At 35.0% G+C, this 24,572-nt stretch overlaps 3 protein-coding genes across 4 annotated transcripts; 1 reads left to right on the forward strand and 2 right to left on the reverse strand.

Moving 5' to 3' along the window:
• Positions 1 to 6,617: 6,617 nt before the first annotated feature.
• Positions 6,618 to 7,088, reverse strand: LOC132064434 (uncharacterized). The gene has a single exon (XM_059457416.1). It carries the CDS (start codon positions 7,086 to 7,088, stop codon positions 6,618 to 6,620), a length of 471 nt encoding a protein of 156 aa, XP_059313399.1.
• Positions 7,089 to 10,601: 3,513 nt separating this feature from the next.
• LOC132054453 (uncharacterized) lies at positions 10,602 to 19,326 on the reverse strand. 2 transcript variants are annotated; one of them, XR_009414304.1, is made up of 7 exons: positions 16,392 to 19,326; positions 15,019 to 15,194; positions 14,165 to 14,924; positions 13,572 to 14,084; positions 11,758 to 11,933; positions 11,214 to 11,667; positions 10,602 to 11,058 (listed from the first exon to the last, which is right to left on the reverse strand). XR_009414304.1 is itself a non-coding variant. In XM_059446461.1 (6 exons), exons 1-6 carry the CDS (start codon positions 19,213 to 19,215, stop codon positions 11,323 to 11,325), a joined length of 4,794 nt encoding a protein of 1,597 aa, XP_059302444.1. In that variant the 5' UTR covers positions 19,216 to 19,326; the 3' UTR covers positions 10,602 to 11,322. The 2 variants fall into 2 exon arrangements, 1 of the variants encoding a protein (XP_059302444.1); XM_059446461.1 differs by having other exon boundaries at positions 10,602 to 11,667.
• Positions 19,327 to 23,341: 4,015 nt separating this feature from the next.
• On the forward strand, positions 23,342 to 23,930 carry LOC132064451 (uncharacterized). The gene is made up of 2 exons (XM_059457438.1): positions 23,342 to 23,644; positions 23,784 to 23,930. The coding sequence occupies exons 1-2, from the start codon at positions 23,342 to 23,344 to the stop codon at positions 23,928 to 23,930; spliced, it is 450 nt and encodes a 149-aa protein (XP_059313421.1).
• The last annotated feature ends 642 nt before the right edge of the window (positions 23,931 to 24,572 follow it).

Here is a 24,572-nt window from a genome sequence, read left to right on the forward strand (position 1 = left end):
TATTCATATCTTTTTGTGGGGATAAAAGTTAAAGGATGTGGACAGTATTGCCATAGTTGTTCTGCCTAAGGAAGTTGACAGTGTTGATTCTTATATTTAATTTCTCCAAAAGGATTAGAAGGGGGGGGGGGGGGGGGGTTCTTATTTCCATACAAGATCAAGATAGAAGTAGTAGGGAAGGGTGTTTGAAGTGAATTTGGGTGGATTGGGCTCATAAGTTTTTTGGTTTTCAATTTCGCTCATTAAGAAATTTTGGACTTTAGAAAGGGCAAGTTGAACCCTAGACCTTTGATTTTTCCATTTTAATTATATTGTGGGGTCAGAAATGGAGAAGGTCAAAGAAGGACATTGAGAATTAGACTCACACCTATTTTGTGAGAATTAGACTCACACCTATTTTGTGAGAGATTTTTGTCAATGCAACTAGGCCGTAAAATCAAGATCTTTTGATTTATTTTCTCGCTACAATGACAATAACCACATTTATACCATCAGCTAAACAAACAAAAACTTTTTCGGATTACTTGAATATTAGAATAGGAGATACATAATCTTATTATTACGTACTAAGGAAGATTACTCGATCTAGTCATACAGCATGTTCAATATTTACTAATAATATGTATGCATTTAATATTTTTGTGCATGTCGCGTGCATGAAGCTATTAGATGTTTACATGCACTAACAAACGTGATTTTTCGTTGTTAATTAGGATATTACTTATTTTATAATTTAATTAGACATGCGTGATGAATTATTTACTAGTGAAAAAGCATCTGAATATTATTTGATACTTAAATTTTAAATGAATTGAGAGGATTAACTAGTCATATTATATGTGATATCGTTCAAAGATCATAAACATCAAGACCCTTTACTAGATCACAAGCAAGAAAGTTCGTGGATTTACAAATTCTTACAAAGAATTGGAAAACCTTGATGAATCAAATTGGAGTTTATTTGCACGCTTACATGTTTCATGAATATTCTTAAGTGTATGAGCTAGAAGTTAAAAACTCTTTTTTTTAAGGACTCATATTTTAGATCATTCCGTCAAATTTATCATTACCCAAATACAAACAAGTGTAATACACATGGGGAAAAAAAAATCAGAAACAGTTGCATGTCTCATACAAACACACTTCTTAGATGTGAATTTTTTTCCCCATATTTTCATGTTAATTTCCTTTGAAGGTAGCAACATATTAAGAGACTTGTTGTTACTTCTATCTTGTCCTTTGTTATTCGTCCTTGGTTTTGAAATTAAATTGAGAGTTATGATATTTATATCTTTCTGTGGTGATAAAAATTAAGGATGCGGACAGTATTATCATAGTTGTCCTGCCTAAGATTGTTGACAGTGTTGATTCTAAAATTCCATTTCTCCAAAAGGTTTAGAAGGGTTTTTTTCTTATTTCCACATAAGGTCAAGATGAAAGCAGTAGGGAAGGTGTTTGATGTGAAGTTGGGTGGGTTGGGCCCATAAGTTTTTTGGTTTTAAATTTCGGCCATTATGATATTTTGCACTTTAGAAAGGGAAAGTTGAACCCTAGACATTTGATTTTTCAAATTTTATTATGTAGTGGGGTCAAGAATGGAGAGGATGAAAGAAGGACAGTGAGAATTGAACTCACACATGTGAGAGATTTCTATCAATGCCACTAGCTAGGCAGTAAGATCAAGAGCTTTTTTGATTTATTTTTTCGCTACAATATTGACAATGGCACCATTTATACCATCAGCTAAACAAACAAAAACTTTTTCGGATTACTTGAATATTAGAATAAGAGATACATAATCTTATTTTTACGTACTAATGGAGATTACTCAATCTTGTCATACTACATGTTTGATTTTTCCTAATAATATGTATGCATATAATATCTTTGTGCATGTCACATGCTCAAATCTATTAGATGCTTACATGCACTAACAAACATGATTTTTCGTTGTTAATTAGGATATTACTTATTCCATTAATTAATTGGACATGCATGATGAATTATTTACTAGTGAAAATGGATTTGAATATTATTTGTTACTTAAATATTAAATGAATTGAGAAGATCAACCAGTCCTGTTATATGTGATATGGATCAAAGATCACAACAACATCACGACCCTTTCTAGATCACAAGCAAGAAAGTTCGTGGATTTACAAATCCTTACAAAGAATTGGGAAACATTGAAGAATCAAATTGGAGATTTCTTGCACGCTTACATGTTTTATGAATATTCCCTCAAGAGGAGGAGCTGGAAGTTAAAAAACTCTATTTTTTTAATTTCAAGAACCCATCTTTTAGATCATCCCGTCAATTTTCTCTTTACCCAAATACAAACAAGTGTAAAATACATGAAAGAAAATCAAAAACAGTTGCATGTCACATACAAACACAGTTCTTAGATCTGAATCATTTTTCCCATATTCTCATGTTAATTTCCTTTGAAGGTGGCAACATATTAAGAGCCTTATAATTACTTCTATCTAGTCCTGTGTGATTGGTTCTTGATTTTGAACTTAAATTGAGAGTTATGATATTTATATCTTTCTGTGGGTATAAAATTAAGGATGTGGCCAGTATTGCCATAGTTGTTCTGTCTAAGGATGTGGACAGTGTTGATTATGATATTTCATTTCTCTAAGGATGTGGACAGTGTTGATTATGATATTTCATTTCTCCTAAAAGAATTAGAAGGGTTCTTTCTTGTTTACATACAAGATTCAGATGGAAGCAGTAGGGAAGGGTGTTTGAAGTGAATTTGGGTGGGTTGGGCCTATAAATTTTTTTGTTTTCAATTTCGCCCATTAAGAATATTTGGGCTTTAGAAATGGCAAGTTGAACCCTAGACCTTTGATTTTTAAAATTTTTATTATGTTGTGGGGTCAACAATGGAGAAGATGAAAGAAGGATAGTGAGAATTGAACTTACTCCTATTGTGTGAGAGATTTCTATCAATGCTAGTAGGCCATAAGATTAAGATCTTTTTTGTTTTTTTTTTGCTACAATGACAATGACACCATTTATACCATCGACTTAACAAACAAAAACTTTTTCGGATTAATTGAATATTAGTATAAGAGATAAATAATCCTATTTACGTACTAATGGGGATTACTGGATCTTGTCATACTGCATGTTCAGTATTTCCTAATAATAAGTACGCATTTAATATTTGTGCATGTCACGTGCACAAAACTATCAGATGTTTACATGCACTAACAAACCTGATGAATCATTTACTAGTGAAAGAAAGCCTAAATATTGGACAAACATGAAGAAATATTTAATAATGAAAGAGCACCTAAATATTATTTGATACTTAAATTTTAAATGAATTGCAAGGATCAACTAGTCCTATTATATGTGATATCAATCAAAGATCATAACAAACATCACAACCTCGTGCTAGGTCACTAGCATAAAAGTTCATGAATTTACAAATTCTTACAAAGAATTGGGATAGGGAGATCAAGTTGGAGAGTCCTTGCACACTTATAATGTACGGAAAAGGCTCAAATATGTCATCAAACTATCGCAAATGACTCATTCATGCCACTCATCAATAGTTTGGCTCATTTATGCCATCGCCTTTACCAAAATGGCTCATCCATGCCATTTTTCATTAACGTCGATTTTACAATACTAGATATGACACTTGGGCTCCAATTACAGGTCCATGTAGTTTAATCAAATCAACACAAATTTATGGGTCGGATTTTAGTTTAACTTAGGATTTAATTTGTCTTTGGTTTGATTAAACGACGTGGACCTGTAATTAGAGGCCATGTGTCATATCTGGTATGGTAAAATTGGTGTTAATGAAAAATGGCATGGATGAGCCATTTTGATAACGGTCATGACATAAATGAGCCAAACTATTGATGAGTGGCATAAATGAGTCATTTTCGATAGTTCGATGGCATATTTGAGCCTTTTCCGTATAATGTATTATCATATTCCCTCGGGAGGAGGACGTAGAAGAAGGCCAATTAGAATTTCAAATAAATCAAAATTTGATTTGGCAAAGTGCAGATTGTAGCACCAACAAACCTTCATAATCTTGAGAAATGAGCAGTTGCAGACCTTCGCGATTGCGAGGAGATATGGTGCGTTTGCGAACCAACCCGAAGGCAAAGTTCCACCTTCACGATACCTAGGCCGTGATTGTCGGAGACGGGATATTTTGCAAATTTATGCCTCTTTTAGTATAGTAGTTTAGGTCCCTTTCAAAGGAAGGTTCTTATGTTTTTCGTTTATGCTATTTAGACCAAGTACAAAAGATTAAGGACAGTGATTATTTCATTCTAACTTGTTTTGGATATTGAAGATAACATTTACGAAGCAATGACTTTAAACTTGTTGATCCAAATTTTTTAAGAGGTATTCACAAGAGGAAATATTTTCTCTTGAGGGTAGTGTTAGTTTCACTTTGTCTTGTTAATTGTTGGGTGATTGATTTTGTCAATTATTTTTTAGTTAGTTAATACTTTGTTTGGTCTAACCTAAACTTTTTATTGCAATTCCTTCATTTCTTTGGTTTCCGCGTTTAAGATTCCTATCAATTGACACTTTCAAAGTTGCCCAAACATGCATCTAGTTACCTTGTCATCAAACCTTGCATCACGAGGTTGAGACTTACACAGATGACAATTTGGGATTAACAGTACTTATTCTCTTAACTTATTCAGGACAGGTGGGAGTAGCTTTTGTGGTGGACAAGATTGAAAGGTAAATTTTATAAACTGGTTGTTAGACCAACTATGTTGTATGGGGTGGAGTATTGAACGGCCAATAACTCGCACGTCCAGAAGATAAAAGTGGCGGAAATGAGAATGTTGAGATGGATGTCTGGACATACTAGGAGAGATAGATTAGGAATGATGATATTCGGAACAAGGTGGGAGTGACCACCATGGTGGACTATATGAGGAAGGCGAGACTAAGATTGTTCGGGCATGTGAAGAGGAGATGCACAGATGCCCCAGTGAGGAGGTGTGAGACGTTGGGTGTGGTGGGCCTTAGGAGAGGTAAATATAGGCCGAAGAAGTATTGGTGAGAGGTGATTAGGTGGAATATGAAACACCTACAGCTTACCCAGGACATGACCCTGCATGGATAGGAGGATATGGAGGTCGAGGATTAGGACAGAAAGCTAGTAGCTAGTCGAGCATTGTCTAGTTTCCCTTATCAGCAGATCCGTATCTAGCCTACAAGATAGGGGTTCAATTGAACCCCAAACTTTCTACACTGAGCCTAAATTTATGTGTAAAAAATTATTAAAATTGCAATAAATTGTAGATATGAACCCCTAACTTTAAAAATATAATGAGTTCAATGCTAAAAATCTTAAGATTGAACCCATAAAATTTAAATCCTAGATCCGCCTCTGCCTACAGTAGTATTATTAGTATTCCCCTACAAATCATCATATATTTTAAAAAGTGGGAAGCTCCTTAGTGTAAAGTTGGATTACCATTTCGCCCCTTTAGTATATTAAAATCTAATTAAATTTCTAATCAAATAGTAAAATTTTAATGCAGTATATCAAAATCTAATTAAAGACTCTAATTAGCAATAGAGAATGTGGTTAAATAGGATCATATTAAATGATGAGTTATTAATATAGTAGAACGTGTTCCTTGACTTATTTCACAACCTTTTCACCTCCTAGCTTAATGTTGATGGACTTAAATTCCTTAGAAAACTACATTATCCCTTCATAATTTGGTACGTGAACTAGGCTTTTCTCCGTGAAACTCAACAACGGAAGAATGTAAAGAGTTGTAATTCCTAAATAATGAAAATTAAATGATTCTTCTCAAATGGGTACATGAATCAAGCCTTCTCCCTTTAATCTTAAACTGAAGAATTTAAAGAGTTGCACTTAAAACAATATATACCAAATTCAAAATTTTCAGTTTGGAAATGCCATCATCTCACCTTTCTCTGATCTTGAAAGTTGCACAAGCTACTTAATGCAAGTCTTCTTTATCCCAAAAGTATACTATCGATAGATAAAACATCCTCAAAATGTTTGATGGTCTTTTACAAACTTTTAAAACTATATTATTTCTTCAAAGTTACTGTGTACAAATGTAAAAACACTATATTAACCTATGCAATATATCTGGTGCTATTTGCTTATGGTACTTTTAGTATTCCTAAATAACTGATAATTATACTTATTATGTTCCCGACTAAATTAATAAAATATTATGGAATACAAATGGACACGACGGGAAGAGAGTCGTCTTTTCTAAGTTTATCTCTATTGGTTTATTTTGCTTTTGTTCAAACTAAATCAGTAGTTGAGAAAGAGATGAAGAAGAAATTTTAGTGGCCAAGTTCTAGCTAGGGACAATAACATAATCTCTCCCGGTGCTATGAAATGTTTTTTTTTTTTTTTTTTTTGGTAACTATGCATTTTATTCACTACCAAGTATAAACATTACAAAACTGAGCAAGCCCAACCACAGGCTGCTTTTGCTATGTACAATCTCATCTCTAGTCCTGTCCAACTGCCAGGAAACAGGTGGCACACCTCCAAGGGAGAGTTTCCATTGTTTCAGTAAGCGAGTAGTAACATGAACCTCAATACCACATCTATTCTCAACTCAAAATAAGCATTTTCTAAGCAATAGACTAACTGTTGGAGTAGCTCGAAAATTGCAGGTACATGCAATGTCCCTTGCAATTGTTTCCTCTGTTTGTTGGTGCTTTTCAATTACTCTCGTGTTCCTCTCCCTCCAAACTGCATTGACATACTCTGTATAAAGCAGTCTCAACAAGCATGCTTGAGTTGTCTTGCCTTTAGTTCTAGTAAAAACCTCCTTCATGTGTAGCTCCCAGTTCCCTCTATCTGACCATTTTAATCGTAGCCAGATCATTAATCTTCTCCATAGATTTTGAGTAAATATGCTGTGAAGAAATAAGTGATCTCTATTCTCATTCTCAACTGTACACAACACACATAATGGATCAACTGATAAGCCCCATTTCAACAACCTATCCACCGTCAGAAGCCTGTTTTGCACCTGTAACCATAAAGTGAAGAGAGCTTTAGGCCTGGCTGTGTTCCTGAACATTAGTGTCCTCCAACTTACTTTAGGCAGTGACCCTAGGAGTTGTACATAAATCTGCTTGATTAAGCTCCTTTTGGTGTTCCAAGTGACGTGACTTGCCTTATCTCCTCCCTGGAACCTATGATTTTTTTAACCATCCAACTTGCTTGAGATGGGATGTTCATTCTGATCCAGTGTTTGCCTTTTCATATAATAAACATGGATCCATTTAATCCACATTTTGTCCTGTTTCTTGGCCAGATCCCAGCAATTCTTTGCTACAACTGCCTTATTCCATAGCTTTAGATTTGGCAAATTCAATCCCCCAGCAGTCTTAGGGGAGCACATTATCTACCAGGACACCAGAGCTCTTTTAGTGATAATGTTGGCTCCGGACTAGATGTAACTCCTACAATATGCTTCCATTGCTTTCGTAACTTTGGCTGGGAAGACAAAAATTTGAGCCCAGTATGACTGAATGCCAAAGATTACAGTCTTTACCAATTGAACTCGACCAGCATAAGACAATTTTTTTGTAGTCCATGATGAAATTCTTGCAACTATCTTAGTAATAGTGCTTGCCACTGTGCAATTTTCAGCTTCTTTGTATCTAGGGGAATACCTAGATATTTGGAAGGTAATTCCCCAATCACATATCCCAACTATCTCATGATTAGGTCTTTTTCAGAGTCCTCAACACCTCCCAAATACACAGAACTTTTATTTAAGTTTGCTTGGAGTTCAGATGACTTTGAGAAGGTCAGAAACTTCTCTTGAAGTTTTGCAACTGATTTGTGATCACCTCTTGTGAATAAGAGTAGATCATCAGCAAAACTTAAATGGATGATGCCTAGTTTGCCACATCTTGGATGGTATTTAAACTGTTTATCCTCTTTGAGCTCATTGAGGTTTCTACTCAAATACTCCATGGCTATGGCAAAGAGGAATGGAGAGATGGGATCCCCATGCCTTAGCTCTTTAGCTGCATTGAAAGATTTAGTTGATTCCCCATTTATAACTATTGAATAGTTCACAATTTTAACACAACCAAATATCCAATTTCTGAATTTTGTAGGAAATCCAAGTCCCTCCATAACTTGCTCCAAGTAGGGCCACTCCACCAAATCATAGGCCTTCTGCATATTAACTTTTATCATACATCTCGGTGAGATGTGTTTGCTAGCATTGGACTTCACCAATTCATGGGCCAGAATTACATTGTCTGAGGTTTCCTACCTGATACAAACCCTGATTTTGCCTCTGAGATTATTGAAGGTAGTACTTTTTGGAGTCTAGCAGCCAACACTTAGCAATAATTTTGTATAGAGCTATGAAATGTTAGGTGAGTTAAAAAGCTCTCTTTCTTTTACTTGATGCATATTAACCTAGCAGGTTTTTAATTTATCAAGTACTCTGAACTGCTTTAATTATCATTTATTTATTTATTTTTAAGTAAATGATTATTTTGGTCTAATATTAATAACGATACTCTCTGCTTTTGATTTCTGAAACCAGTATGATCTTTCTCTTATAAATTACGGAACATCAAAACCTATATTCTTTTTCTCTGAATGACATTAGATCTTTGTATATTTATTGAGGCATGTCTTTGGTCTTTCAACTTCATTCGGCGTCTATGATCTGAGAGTAACAACAGAGAGTATAGCAAGTTTGGTGTCTTCACTTTATTTAGCAACATCGAAAGGATTTTGAGGAAGATGAATTCATGAGGTTATAAATATCAAGTATGACTTCCACAATTGTATGACAACAACCAAGTTTGATTACCTTATATATACATTAACCAAATTCATTTGATTCGAGATGTTCAAGGTTTCTATAGACTATCTATAGAAGGTTTGGTTCATTGCTTTAAAGTTAAAATACACGGGATCTAATATAATAATGTTATAGTTTCACCCTTGTTTTTAAAGTACAAAAATAGAAAAATGAATTGATCGAGATTTAGTATCACATATTGAAATAATATTTATGTGACTTTATAAGAATTTGTACTTATCGACATAGGGTACACCTGCAACGCGCGTGCCTAGAGACTAGTAGTATAAAGCAAAGTGATGACAATAGCTTCCATATTCTTCTTTTTCCCAGAGAAGAAGCTACACCAAATCTCTAAGTTAATCAACCTAAAGGTTGTTGCCGTTATTTGTTTATTTTTTCATTCAGTTTGATACTTTACCAGTTGAAATTATTTATTGATGAAAATATGATTTTCCCAAGTATACATTTTTTCTTAAACATGATATATTAAAAGAAGAAAACACTCTTGGAAGAGATATAATATTTTTAGTGCAAAAATTTGATGTAAAATTAACCGTTACTGATATGCCAAGAAAATGAGCCAGCACACCTCATAACTGAATTCTTGAATCTTGACACCTTGTATCAAATAATAATATTTAAGTTCTTGACAATTTGGCCTACATTTGAAAAATCGATGTCAATATGGCGCACTGAAAAATCTATGCCAACAAATAGCAGCGCTTCTTTAGTCCACTCTTTGACACATCCATTAGACAAGAACACTCTTCAACTTATCTTAGCACCTCATGCTTTACTACTTCGATAAAATTCTTGTAATGTTCTCCGGGTATGGGAATATACGGATTCCAATTCCCATCCTTAAAGTTGGATTCAATGGGGTCTGATCCTTGACTTAACATTGCATCCACCATTTGCTACGAGACAATGTATAATTGAGGTCTAATGCAAACTCTTAAACTCGCAACTAAATTCCATTTATATACTCAAATTTTGATTTGTTTCAATTGAGCACCTCAACACATAATAAAGTATTTCTACTAAATATTTTCGATTAAAATTTATAATTAAAAAATAAAAAAAAATAAAAACTTGCGTGTACGTTCAAGCTTCAATTAGATAGTTAAATTATATGTCATCCCCTTTCCTTTAAGTACACTTATCAGCCTCAATTAAAATAGGCCTGAAGTTTTGTGGATTATTGTGGCAAATGCGGCACGTACATATATATATATATATATATATATATATATATAAAATTAAAAGTTGTGACATATTTTAAATGTTTAGATGTAATGAACACTTGAGAACACGCACAATTTAAAAAAAAAAAAAAAAAAATTGAACCAAAACTTTCCTATAAGAACACTTCATACATTTAGGTATCCAACTGAAACAACCCTTAATTCGAGTGTCTAAATGAAATTTGTTAAGCAAATTTAAGGGGATGTCTACGTATTAAGCCTATAATTAGGTAAATCATTTATCCACTTCGTGAAAGCATCTGAAAAATTAGTAGCAAAAATGTCGAACAGATTGTTTTTAATACCACATAACACAAGCAGCAAACATACGCATGTGACCCATGGAGGGTTGATGCTTCACCTCCACAGGCAGAGAAGATTCTTTTATTGAGTGGACTGGTGCAATGCACAATCTTGAGCATCTATAGATGTGAGCTCAGGAAATGACTGTACAGAGCAGTTTTCTGGAAGGTAGATAATTTTATCAAAAGTCCAGGTACGAACACACATATACAAGACATGTACAAAAACATGGATAACCTACAAAAAGATATGATTTTATACAAGTCACACCCAAGCGTCTATACAACCAGGAACCTCATGGGTGCACGAAAAAGAAATACGGCATAAGAGGCTATCAACGGTTCAGAATCAGTCTCTACCCCTTCAAAAACTTACATGTTTCTCCCTCCAAACAACCTACATAATGCTAGTGGATCATGTTTTTCTACATTGTAGGGCCGTCTCTTGCTTATATGGGAATATTCTGCTATGGTTTGGTGTATCTTGGAATCTTAGGGATCCAAGCTGAGATGTAAAGAGAAGCTACCTTCTCGTAGTCCTCTGATGTGTGCTTTGTTTGTGAAGCAATTCAATCAGGCTTTAAAATTCTGACACCTTCCAATCTTGCAAGTCCCTCCTAAAACTCAAGTCCATCCAGTAGCCTCCGGATTCGTTGAACTGTTTACCTCCTGCTGGCAAAAATTTATATAAAAATTTCGGAAATGTAAGCCTCAAAATTTTATCCCCACACCACCTGTCCCCCCAAACCACACCCCCCCCCCCCTCCAACCTAACCAAAAACCCCAAAACTTAACCTCGTGTCTTTCTCCCTAAAAGAAACATTATCTTTAAACTCCTCACCCCTTCAAAATCATCCTCCACAAAGTAAAACCCACAATGTTCGTACAGAAGATAACCGTGAAGGATGTCAATATAACACTTGATACAACTCAACTCCTCATGGATAAATGACAATGGCGCTTAAAATTCTGTTTTTGTTCAGCCCTGTGGATAACGTCAGTGCCACCAGCTGGGGCAGAACGTTTCTTCGTGAGCTCTTTTTGCACTTGAGCAAGTGGAGCAGATCCACAAGTATCTTTATTTGTTCTAACTTGTTGGAACATAGCAGTAAAGTCCCGATTTGAGTTTGATTGCCTCAAGTTTGACAGCTGATATAGAAGCTTTTCTATCCGTTCTTGAAGATAGGAAGGTGAATATTCCGACTGAAGACCATGATCCACAATCTGTTTAACTGTAATTCTTAGTGCATTCATTTCAAAGTTTATAGCCTTCATCTGCGAGAAAGTTTAGATTAAACTTGATTTTGGACTTCAGAAGAAACGATCATGATGCTATTTGCTAAAAGGAAAGAGAAGACTACATACTTGGGATTGATGAGAACTATTTCCAGCATGGAGTTTTTGCTCGGCAATCTGTTCTGAGTGCCTTACATAATCCTTCAGGAGCGACACTGGTGAAACCAAGTCAAAAAGCTCAAACGCATAGACATATTTGAATGCCACTAGCCACTGCTTTTTATTTCTAAGATTTTGGACAAAGTCTGCAACCCAACAAAGACCCAAAAAAAAAAAAAAAAAAAGGGAAGAAATGATCAGTCAGATAAAGGCAAAGGTGGTCCAGTGTTTGGTTATCTTCAGTTTCTACGAAGGGAGTCAAAAGGAAATATCAGCTACAGTAAAAAATTTGTTCCAATAGCGGGTAGCAGATAAAGAAATTGTATGTTAGAAGGAACAAGAATTTTAGCCAATGCTGATGTTTTCAAACACCAAACCCCGCCCTCAAAATAACTGAACTGAATGCATTTTCTAGTTATATTAGCATAAAAAGATTTGAAAAAAAAATAATAAAAAATCAAAGAAAAACAAAAAAGTAAATAATAGTTTATCAGCTCCAAAATTATCACCCATTTTATACTGAGCAACGACATCAGAACTCCTCACAATCCATGTCACTCCATTTAGGCCCATCTCCAACTAATGTTTAATAATTGAAGTTCTTTGACACTAGAAATTCTCTATCTTTTCTACTGCAATACAAATCGTAACAAGATAAACTCCTAATATTGGACCTAAAGTAAGTGTAATAATAAAACTAAGCCTTAATCCCAACTAAGGGGGTTAGCATAAAAAATAAAAATAAAAAAATCGCAACTAAATTGTATTTCTTTTTTTTTTTTATTAAGCACCGGGTGTCCGAGTCTCTTTGAGCCCCGACTAATCCCGGGGGTGCACAGGCCCTCGGCAAGGAGTTTCCCGCAAGTGCACCACGGGTAATTCGAGTGGTTTCCCCGGTCCGATGGCCCTCGAAATTGTTTGCACCCGGCGGGTTTCGAACTTGAGACCTTGAAAGGGAGCACCCCAAGGCTCAAGTCAATTGCCACCAGGCCAACCCCTGAGGGTTAACTAAATTGTATTTCTTTTTCTATCATTATACTCTATTCTTCAATAAGTCTAGATGGATCTAAAGAGGTTATACACCTTTCTAGATAACTTCTCCATTCATGCACACCTGCACTGGTACATCTCAAGGTCTACATAAGGACAAGACTAAATCATCGCAAGCGACCTTCTCTTATTTAATCCACTGTGTACTCCTTTCACCTTTTGTCAAACGTGATCATTTCTAGTGTCGTCCAACCTTCTGTGACTGCTGATTCAACATAAATCGCTAGTTTACAATAAAAGTCAACCTACCACAATCCTCCTCCTTTATAAACTGACAATGTGAGAAAGCCCACATAGATGGGATTATTTCAGCAAATAAAATAAACCTGTAGATTGCCAAGATCACAGCCACCCAGGAGTATTTCCATGTTCCTTGGGCAAAGTTAAACTAACTTCAACGACTGATAAAATCATCATACGAAATGAATGCTGGTCCTAGCATGTCTGATCAAATTATCCCTTTTTGTAGTATGCATAATATAAAACAACAAGAAGTATCCTACAAATTCTGCCTCTTCAAAGGATATTAACAGCATCTAACCAATTAAAAAGGCAATTATTATATTATGAAGTAGGAACATTTCATGAGAAATGAACGCTGGTAGAAATTTGTGACCCTGCATATGACCAGCGGCAGTGCAGCACATTATTAATATTGAGAGGTGATTGAGTGGGTACACGGGCGAGTAAATTTCATAGTGAAACAAACAACAATAGAAAGAGAGGAAACATACATCGGATCTTATCTGTCAGCCCAAGGATTTTGACCAAAGTAACAATCCTTTCAGTTGGCTGAACTTTCTCCAGGAGAGCTAAAAGTCCATCTGAATGGAAAGAGTCTGTTATTCTATAAATAGCTAAAAGCTGCAAAAATGCCGTGATCTCAGTAGGATTTAGTTGGGGCACATTCAATTTAGAATACCAGTCTACTGCGAATACAATAGCCTCCATTTTAACATGATGTTCAATATCTGGAGAAACTTCTCTCAGCTGGTCCAACAGATCAGAGAAACTCCTCATAACTGATGGGAAGTTTTCAAACCTCACTAATTTTACGGGATGACAGCTCCGAAGAGCATCCAATACAAGCAAAGCAGGATTTGATGTACGATGTAAACTTGACGCACAATTGCAGATTACATCTTGTCCTTCTCCTTTCATATCCATGTTGTTGCAAATAGATTTATCTGTACAGCCTTGAGCCTTATGTCTCTTGGATTCTTCTACTGAAGGATAATCATCAGTTCCTGAAAACGCAACATTAACACAATGGCTAGGAGACAATCTGACACGGCCATATAAACAATTCTTAGATCTGACTACTTACTTGAAGTGTTATTTGAAATACCAAGGACATGACAGATTTCAGATGTATTCACATGCTGTGCTACCTTGTGATACAAACTCTCAAGTTCATCTTTATCAAAGGCAGATGTCAATCTATAGCAACCTACAAGAAGCAGAAAACCCAAGATTGCCAAATGGTTTTCCATTTCAGCCATCATCTTTGCTTTCCAGGCAAATGCAAGCTTGCTTGCTTCTAATTTAGCCTCTGGTTTAATCCCCGGTGAAAGTTCCATCAATTGTTCTAATAAAAGGATGCAACTCCGCCTGATAATATCACGATGAAATCCAATCTCTTCTTTCTGATGCTCGGGAGCATAAAACCCTTCCAGTGCTTCCAACACAAGCATACCCGAGTCCAGTGACATTAGAATAGCACTAAAGACTTCACTGCGCAACAACTTATGCTCCTTCAAATGCTTGTTCAAAAAATTCTGCAAATTCTTTCCCCTCATGTTCATAAGGATAATTGCCATAGCATTGGAATGACCTAAAGTGCAAGCGGGGGCCTTGGTGCCGGTGAGAAAAGATGGATTACTAGATCCCATCTGATTCACATTAGCTTGCTCTGGCTTTTTAGCATCACAAATGACAGATAATGCAGCTTGATCTTCCTTCTGCCTTGTAAGCAATTCTATCCGCTCTTCAAGTTCTTCTACCGGATATTGAGACTGAAGCTTGTAATGCAGGATACATCTGATAACAGCTCTAACAGAAGCAACCCTTCGTTCAATGGCTTCAATCTATTAGCAAAATTTTAAATAGAAAACCGTAAAAACTGAGTCTTTGATATTAAAGGAGAAGGTTAAAATATTGGCAACAGAAGTGGCATAGTACCTTTTCTTCGATTGAGCAGGTCTCTTTCTTGTAGACATCCACAAAATTACGTTCAACACATTCCAAGTAATCTTTCAGAATGGCTGTGGGTGGGAACTGGTCCACAAGTTCAAAAGCATAAGCATATCTAATAGCTTCAAGATGTTGCTGCTTCATTAGAAGATTCTGGACAAAACCTGAAATCATTATGAGTAGGTTGTTTTAGTTTGTAACAAACTTTCCCAAAGAATGAAAGGGCAATGATTTTCTCATTTACAATTTATAATAAGACAATTATGTGCACATGTAACAAGATTCCAGAACAACTAGTGGCCAACGTACTAAAAAGACTTAAGGAAAAAAATCTCAGATACAAGTCAAACTTTTAACTGTCCAGAAAGACATCTCACTTGTATGGCAAACAAACTATTAATTGAGAATCGAATAGCTCGAAAGAAATGGAGTGTCATGTTATATAATCTGAAAACCATTGTAGTTTCTACTCTTGCAACATGATCTCCCAATCGACAGCCCACTTGGTCCAATCAAGGGCCAACTGATTAAGTGTCTAGGATAGAATTCCCAACTATTTCATGTCTATATTTCCAACTCTTAGCGAAGTTCTTACAATTGGACAAAATCAGAAGAAATTTCTTATGGAAGGGAACAGGGAAGGGTGAAATGGGAAGGGTTATGCTACCAAAGGAGCAGGGAGGGATATTATTCTGGCAATAAATAATAAAAGTCTCCTTATGCCAAATGAAAATGTAATTAGATCTTTTTCTTTCTGATTTTGGTGTAATCAGGTCCTTGTACAAGATGCAGAAGACATTATCAACCTGATCGGGTTATGCTACCAAAGGAGCAGGGAGGGATATTATCATATTTTAGCAATAAATAATAAAAGTCGAGTTTCATGCAAAATGAAAATGTAATTAGCCTCTACGAATAGATTTGTTTCTGACTTTTTGGTGTAATAAGCTCCTTGTACAAGATGCAGATGACATTATCAACCTGGACAGCGGAAAGCACGAATTGTGTAGCTTACATAAGCACAATCCTTGTGCTGTTTTGGTTCCAATAAAACTCTTACCCTTATCAAAGAACTAAAAGTCCCCTAATGAAAACGCTATGGAGATATGGCAATGACCAAGGAGCACACTGGAAGGAAATTATCAAAGCATGCAGAGCAATGTCACTGGAGAACTAAAGTGAATTCAGCAGTGTTGGAGCCTGGAAGTATATTAGCAAACTATGGCAGGAATTTTTTTTTTTTTTTTTTTTTTTTTTTTGGTGAATAAAGTAACATATGGCAGGAATCTTAGTTTATCAACATAATAAAAATTAAAAAATACCAATATACTTACAAGGTAAATTGAAATTCTGCTTCATACCAAGAGAGCGACACAATTCTGCGAATTTGTCATGCTTAGCAACAATCTCCAGAAGGATAATAAGCTCATGTGCACCAAAGGAAGAAACCAAATTGTACGCAGCCAAAAGATACAAGAAACCCAAGATCTCGTCTTGGTTCCCTTTTGTAGCCTCAATTTTAACTTTCCAATCCCTTGCAATCTTTCTTGCTACTCCCCTCTCAAAATCCCGAATCTCTGGTGAAACCCTAATTAACTGCTCCAACAGAAGAATGCAGCTCCGTCGGGCAACACTAGCCTCGAACTCTGTTTCTCCCTTTCTCAAATGGGGAGGATAAAACCCTTCCATTGCATCAAGCACCAATTTTGCAGGGTCAGGAGACATCTGAAGAGCTTCAAAAACGTCATCAGACATCAAATCCAGCTCTTTCTCATGCTCGTTTAAGAATATCTGTAAACTCTTCCCATCCATTATGACAATAAATTTTGTAACAGCAGAATTACCAACAATAGTATTGACCCTGTCAACAGCTACATCTTCATTAAGTTCTGTCTTTAAGTGCGCATTAGAAATATCATTCAACTGCTTCTCTTTCTCTCTGAGCTCTTTAGACCGATCCTCAAAATGTTTCTCTCTTGATTCAAGCTCTTCTAATATATTCTTAATCCTCTCCTCTCTAAGTATAACATCTTTCATGCGTTGCTCAAAGAGTCCTTGCTCTACCAGGAATTTTCTCTTTTCTGATTGAAAGCCCTCATAGCTTTTTCCCGTAACTTCCTCTGCTGAACCAAGTTTCCTCTCCTTTGAATGAAGTTCTTCAAAACGCTGCTTATATGCTTCTTGAGTATAATCAAGCTCTCTCTCCCTTAAATGGAGCCTCTCACTGAATGATTTCAAGTGTTCCTCCTGGAGTTCAAGTTTCTTCTTCATTGCATCCTGAAACTTCTCCTTGTGCTCATGTTTCTTCTTCGTTGAGGACAGGATCTCCTCCTCAGATTCAACTTGCTTTCTAAGAGCATTCAAGTTATCTACTTCAGCTTTGAATTCCTTTTTCACTGACTCCAATTCATTCTCCCTCTCCCTCAGCTCCGTTTTGACAACATCCAAGTTTTTTCCCTTTTCTTTAAGCTCCTTCATCACAACATCTAAGTTACTTTCATTCAGTGTCAGTTCTTTCTTCATAGTATCCAACATGTTTTCCTTAACAGCAAGTTCCTTCTTCATAGAATCTAAGTTAGTTTCCTTCTCCCTTAGTTCTTTTTTCAAATAATCTATTGTTTTTTCCTTTACCCTAAGTTCCTTCTTCAGATAATCTAAGTTACTTTGCTGCACTTTTAATGCTTTCTTCACACCATCCAACCTATTTTCCTTAACAGCAAGTGCCTTATTCACAGCTTCCAGGTTATTTTCCTTTTCTGTAAGTTCTCTCTTCAAGATCTCCAACCTACTTTCCCTAACAGCAAGTGCCTGGTTTACAGCTTCCAGGTTATTTACATTCTCGTTTAAATCCTTTTTCACATAATCCAAACCTTTTTGTGTTTCTCTAAATTCCTCCTCCAAATAATATAAGCTACTTTCCTTCTCTCTTAACACGTTATTCACACCATCCAACCTGTTCTCCTTAACAGCAAGTACGTTATTCACATATTCCAAGTTATTTTCCTTTTCTCTAACTTCTTTCTTCAAAATCTGCAATTTACTTTCATTTACTCCAACTTCTTTCTTCACACTATCCACCTTACTTTCCTCAACAGTGAGATCCTTCTTCATAGACTCCAACTTATATTCATTCTCGTTTAAATCCCTTTTCACATAATCCAATTTCTTTTCCTTTTCTCTAAGCATCTCTAAGATACCTTCTTTCGCTCTTAACAATTTCTTCACACAATCCAGCCTATTTTCCTTAACAGCAAGTGCCTTGTTCACAGCTTCCAAGTCATTTTCCTTTTCTCTAAGTTCTTCATTCAAAATCTCCATTTTACTTTCGTTTACTCCAACTTCTTTCTTCACACTATCCAACTTACTTACCTCAACAGTGACATCCTTCTTCACAGATTCCAACTTATTTTCACTCTCCTTTAGTTCTTTTTTCACACAATCCAACTTATTCTCATCCACCCTTAATTCTTTCTTCACACTATCCAACTTACTTTCTTGAACAGTGACATCCTTCTTCACAAATACCAACTTATTTTCATTCTCCTTCAGTTCTTTTTTCACAAAATCCAAGTCATTCTCATCCACCCTTAGTTCTTTCTTCCCATTATCCAACTTACTCCCCTTTATAACAAGCCCTTTCTTCACAGATTCCCACCCCATTTCCTTAACTTCAAGATTCTCCTTCATGCTCATCAAATTAACTTCCTTTACATGAAAATCTTCCATTTTTTCAAGCAATTCTTGATCTTTCAACTCAAGGGCATCTTCCTTAACATGAAATTCTTCAATCTTTTTAGCCAATTCTTGATCTTTCAAGTCAATAGCATGTGTTTCTTGATAAACCCATCTCTGTATCTTATTCAACTCTTTTTCTTTCACATTAATCCCCATTAACTTTTCCTCTATTTGTTTCCTCTCAAATTCAACCTCTTCCCAAACCCTTTCCACCATCTTTTCTTGATCATTTAACTTCTCTTCCCTTAACTTTACAGTCTCAGCAAACCCTTTTCTTGCAACACTCAAAGCCTTCCAATTTGATTGCAACTCTTCACTCAAGCATTCTTTCAAACAGTTGTTGGACAATTTTAAGTCATCCAAAATTAACTTCAGTATTTTTCGCCTTAACTCTACTGTTTCCTCCTCATTGTTATGCAACGCTTCAGTTATTTTTTCAAGTATACCCATAATTCTTCAACCAACATACAAACATACAAAACAACAACTAGGGTTTGTTTGTTTTTAGAGAATACTAAAACGAAAAGGGCAAAAAAATGAAGTGATTTTTAGAAGTGACAAGAGAGAAATACGGCTTCAGTACTGTATTTGCATGATACTATTAGAAGATTGATTGAGGTGGTATGTGGGTCCCAGTCAAATTCATTTCTTTTCCTTTTATGTTTTTCTATTTTCCATTTAAATACTAGTATCATGTTTAGAAGGTTGGTTTGTCGCAGCTTAGCTCCGTTTGGCTTTAGATTTTAAAGTTAAAACTTGAAAATTTTGAGTTTTTGAAGTTATAATTTTTTGTATTTAAAATTGTGTTTCGACATGTATTTTATTTGGAAAGAATTTTAAGCTTTGTGAGTGGAAGTCTCAAAAACTAATTTACTGATCTCGACCAATTTTTGAAACTTGACAATTTTTTAAGACAAATTTTCAAAATATGATTGAACATCTATGGTCAAACAAATATTTGAAGATAAATTTTTAAAATTTGTTCTAAAAATATGGCCAAACGCTAGCTCGGACTTCACACCCTTCATACTTCAACTTAATATCAAAGTTTTAGGCCCGTCCATAGATACAAAAAAAAAAATCATTTTTTTTTGAAATTTTGGAGTTGGAGTTGTGTTTGGCCATAGTTTTTGAAATTGTAGTTTTTGATAAAATGTAGTTGTAAAAAAGTGAAAAAAATGAAAAAAAATTGAAAAACAAGTTTTTTGAGTTTTTAGTATTCCGGAATACAACTTCAAGTTGTATTTAGAATTTTCATGGCCAAATGCTGATTCAGGAAAAAGTGAAAAAAAATCGAGAATAAAGTGAATAATTCTTATGGCCAAACAGGGGCTTAGAAATTTGAGTTCAAATGCATTTTTATTAAGGAAAACAAAATTATGTACTTGATTCACAGAAAAGAATCACGATTCTTAGTAAATAAATATGCATTCTTTTTAATAATGTAAATTCTTTTAAATGAGATGATCACATCCTTAAACACAATATATACATGATCATTTGTTTTCTCTATTATTAATCTAATCGTGATCAAGTATCTTTTACAAATATAAAAGGATTCGTTTGGTTTGATGATCCGATAAATAATTTAGGCACAACGATATTTAATTATTATTTTATTAAATGTGTGGATTTATATTTTATAATAAATAGATAATTTTAGTGTAATTTGATATACCAATAAATATGTTACTTAACAAAGATACAATGAAATACTAATCTATATATAATATAAAGCTAGGCATAGAAAATACATATATATACATCTTTAGTTTAAGTTATTTTTAAAAATCTAAAAAGCTAAATAATTACATTATTTACAATATTAAAAACGCATGAATGTGTATTAACTCATATGCCTCTTCATAGTCATTGCTAATATTTTAGGGCAAAATACATATATATACATCTTTAGAGTAAATATTTACAAAACAAACCAAGATATACAAAACCCAATTAGACGGCCAAAACCCATGGAATCACGCAAATACCGTTGGTTCCTACTCTTCCCATAATATTTCCGCGATTTTTCTCCCCCAATTTCGCTCAATGTTTTCGCCCTATCTCTTCAGTTTTCATTGAGGATTCGAATGTGGTTGAAGAAACAATTGCAACGTTGATAAACAATCAATTCCTCAATCAAAAACCATTGAAGTATCAGAAGCAATACATATTCGAGTTCCAAAAAAAAAAAAAAAGGAGCAGGTATTTTCCTTTTTTTGTTGTTGATATTTTGTGGAAGAATACAATCTGATTTAATAGAAGGCGATTGATGCATCAATTACCTAAACAAATTATCAATTATACGCGATTGAAATTTCAGAAGTCATAATCAAAATCATACGGATCAAAGCTTTATTAGTGTAACAATGGCGGATAGCACAATGCAGTCAATAATGATACAACACAGTGGAAGATGGGACGCATCAGGTGAATATATTTGAACTCCAAATACTTTAATTGTTTTGAAGTCAATTAAAAGCATGTAATCTCGTGCATGAAAGAATTTGTATGAAAAGTTGTATGAACTTCATATAATAAGTAGATTCTGTAGTGTGGAATTGATTTTGTTCAGGAAAAATTTGTCTATTGAAGTATGTATGAATTTTGGTTGACAGTTGTATGAACTTCATATAATAGGTAGATTCTGTAGTGTGGAACTGATTTTGTTCAGGAAAAATTTGTCTATTGGAGTATGTATGGATTTTGGTTGAAAGTTGTATGAACTCCGTATACTAGGTAGATTCTGATGTGGAACTGATTTTGTTCAGGAAAAAATTGTCTATTGGAGTATGTACGGATTTTGGTTGAAAGTTGTATGAACTCTGTATACTAGGTAGAGTCTGTAGTGTGGAACTAATTTGGTTCAGACAAATTTTGTCTATTTTAGTATGTATGAATTTTGGTTTAAAGTATAGCTCAACTTCGTGTAACAGGTCGATATGTAGAATTCAAAATTGAAGGAATCCAGTACGATTCAAATTCGAACTATAATGGATTGATTTCTACAATTGTCGCTCAACTGGGGATAGATACCACAGTCCAAACCATGATGATTAAATACATTGCTAGTGACCGATGCCCACCAATGATCATACACAACGACATGGGTGTTTGGGTATATTTAGATAAAAAAAAAAGAGTACAAAGATTTCTTGAGTAGGTTTCCTTTATGTATCACATTGGAGGATAGTGAAATGGAGGGAATTGAATTCCATCATGATGGTGAAAGCAGTTCCAGTTCAATAAATAGGGGTCGAGAGATTCAATCTTCATACATGGGAAATATTATTGAACAGATTGATATGGCTTCAAGTGAACATGTTGAGTTGTTGGATAGTTGTGAAACTGAAATAATAAGCGACCCTCGACATGAATTTGTTGCGGAAAAACAGATTTACAAGGATAAAGAAACACTCAATGCGGTTATGAGGCAATATGCCTTTATGAAGCGCTTTCAATTTCGGGTGAAAAGGTCCGGTACAAAAAGGTACGAACAAATATTATTGTTTATTGTAGATAAATAAAAAATGTATGAAGCATGTATGTATGTAAATCACATATAGAATATAGGTGGGTGTATGTATAAAAATTATGATGTATGTATAAAAAGGTATATTTTCAATGTTTCTGATGTGTACTTCTTCATCAATAGCTATCATCTCGTATGCCCTGGTGACAATTGTTCATGGTGTTTAAAGGCCTCAAGTCTAAATGAGTCAAGGCTTTTCAAGATTAGGAATTTCTGTGATGTGCACACATGCTTGTTAAAGGATAGAATTTATGAACAACGTCAAGCAACTTCCAATGTCGTCAGCATTATTATAATGGATAAGTATGAAGATCCAAAAACAATATACACACCCAAGGATATATCTAGGGACATGAGGAAACAACATGGTGTAACATTGACCTACATGCAAGCTTATAGAGCGAAGCAAAAGGCAATGATTATGTTGCGAGGGGATCCGACCGACTCGTACAGTAAACTTCCAGCCTACTTATACATTTTACAGAAGACATATCCGGGATCGGTTGTAAGATTGGAAAAAACAGAGGAAGACCGTTTCTTGTATACCTTTGTAGCACGGAAGCTTGTATTAGAGGATGGGAGTATTGCAGACCTATAGTGGTGGTTGACGGAACCCATCTTAAATCAACTTACAAGGGGACTATGCTAATTGCTTGTACATTGGATCCAGGAGGTTTGTTTTTTATCTTCTTTTTTTTTAAAAAAAAAAAAAAGTTTATAACTGATTGTATTATTTGTGTATGGAAACAGGTAGAATGTAGATTTCTTTCATATGGTATAGTTGATTCCGAAAATGATTCATCTTGGACACGGTTCTTTGAGCGGTTCGGGGGAAGCTTTTGGTGAGAGGGAGAACATGTGCTTTGTGTCGGACGAGCATGAAAGTATATGGAATGCGAGTGCAGCAAAGCTTTCGCCTCATTATGCCCGTATTTGGCATTTGTGGAACAATTTAATTAAGCAATGCCACGTAAACAAAGAATAGACGAGGAAATTATACTATGCAATGGCTAAGGCATACACCTCCAAGAGTTTAATGAATGCATGGGAAGGGTGACCAAAATAGATAGGAAGCTGAGGAGATACTTGTTTGAGATTGGTTATCATAAATGGACACGGATACATGCAACAGTAAAAAGAACATGGACACAGACTTCAAACATAGCTGAATCTATAAACAATGCTACGAAGAATGCTAGGGAATTGCCGGTGGCAAAATTATTGGATTTCATGAGGGAACTGGTTGAAAGATGGAATGCGACGCACAATGAAGAAGCAAAGAATACATTCACGATCTTACTAAAAAGTATCAAGAAATTATCAACAAGAATGGGGTATTATCACACCGTATGTGTAAGATAATCCTTCGTTAACTTGTATCCTTTTTTTTCGTCATATGTATGAAAACTCTATAATATGTGTATATATGTTGTATGTTTAGTGTATAATTTCTGAATTACTTGTACAAATGTAATTTTGATTGTAGGTACGAGCTTCCACTGAATTTCTACATACAGTGATTGATGGTGTTAAGAGGTTCACAGTGTGTCTTCGAGCTAGGACGTGTACTTGTGGAAGATTTCAACGGATGAGATACCTTGCGGGCGCATGCTATGGCTGCTATAGTGTATAGGCACCAACATGGAGCGGAATATACCGCCTACTACAAAGAATAAGAATTTCCTCGATACATATGCAATAGTTGTGCCTCTTCCATGTGAAAGTACATGGGATATACCGAGGCATGTAAAAGAAGAGATTGTGTTGCCACCAGATGGTAAAAGACCAAAACAAGCTTACCAAACGAATGAAACCATTCCACGAGGGGAAATTTAAGAAATCAACAAAGTGATACATGCAGCAGATGTGGTACGTAAGGCCACAATAAGAAGACTTGTAGCAATATTCCAAAGGGAAATTAAATAGTCGACAATGTTATGGCGGTGATATTTTTTTAATGACAAGATAAACTGTTTTTTTTTTTTTTTTTTTTAGTAAGAGTAGAACCGAGTACAATTTTAATAATAATAATGTTGAAAAGTTGATATGAATTTGGTTATCAACATTACGTGTTTGGTTTGGTTGGCTATAATAAAATCTTATATATATGTATGGTCTTGTATGAATAACTAAAATTGGCCCACCTTATTTACAATAATGCCTTAGCTAAAACACAATAAAAGTTTTCCTTTTGCCTTGCAATAATAATAATGTTGAAAAGTTTATGAATTTGGTTAGGCACAACATTACGTGTTTGGTTTTTACCTACTACGTT

Source organism: Lycium ferocissimum, chromosome 1 (assembly GCF_029784015.1).
Source record: "Lycium ferocissimum isolate CSIRO_LF1 chromosome 1, AGI_CSIRO_Lferr_CH_V1, whole genome shotgun sequence".
Lineage (NCBI taxonomy): Eukaryota > Viridiplantae > Streptophyta > Magnoliopsida > Solanales > Solanaceae > Lycium > Lycium ferocissimum.

Bases quoted from the DNA above. Each gene is read 5' to 3' on its own strand.
- LOC132064434 (XM_059457416.1), bottom strand. From the start codon at position 7,088: ATGTTCAGGAACACAGCCAGGCCTAAAGCTCTCTTCACTTTATGGTTA.
- LOC132064451 (XM_059457438.1), top strand. From the start codon at position 23,342: ATGGGAAGGGTGACCAAAATAGATAGGAAGCTGAGGAGATACTTGTTT. The intron at 23,645-23,783 runs GTATGTGTAAGA...TTTTGATTGTAG, and splicing joins GAATGGGGTATTATCACACC to GTACGAGCTTCCACTGAATT.
- LOC132054453 (XM_059446461.1), bottom strand. From the start codon at position 19,215: ATGGGTATACTTGAAAAAATAACTGAAGCGTTGCATAACAATGAGGAG. The intron at 14,085-14,164 runs GTAAGTAGTCAG...TTGCGTTTTCAG, and splicing joins TATTTCAAATAACACTTCAA to GAACTGATGATTATCCTTCA. The intron at 11,934-13,571 runs GTATGTTTCCTC...GTTGGGTTGCAG, and splicing joins GCTGACAGATAAGATCCGAT to ACTTTGTCCAAAATCTTAGA.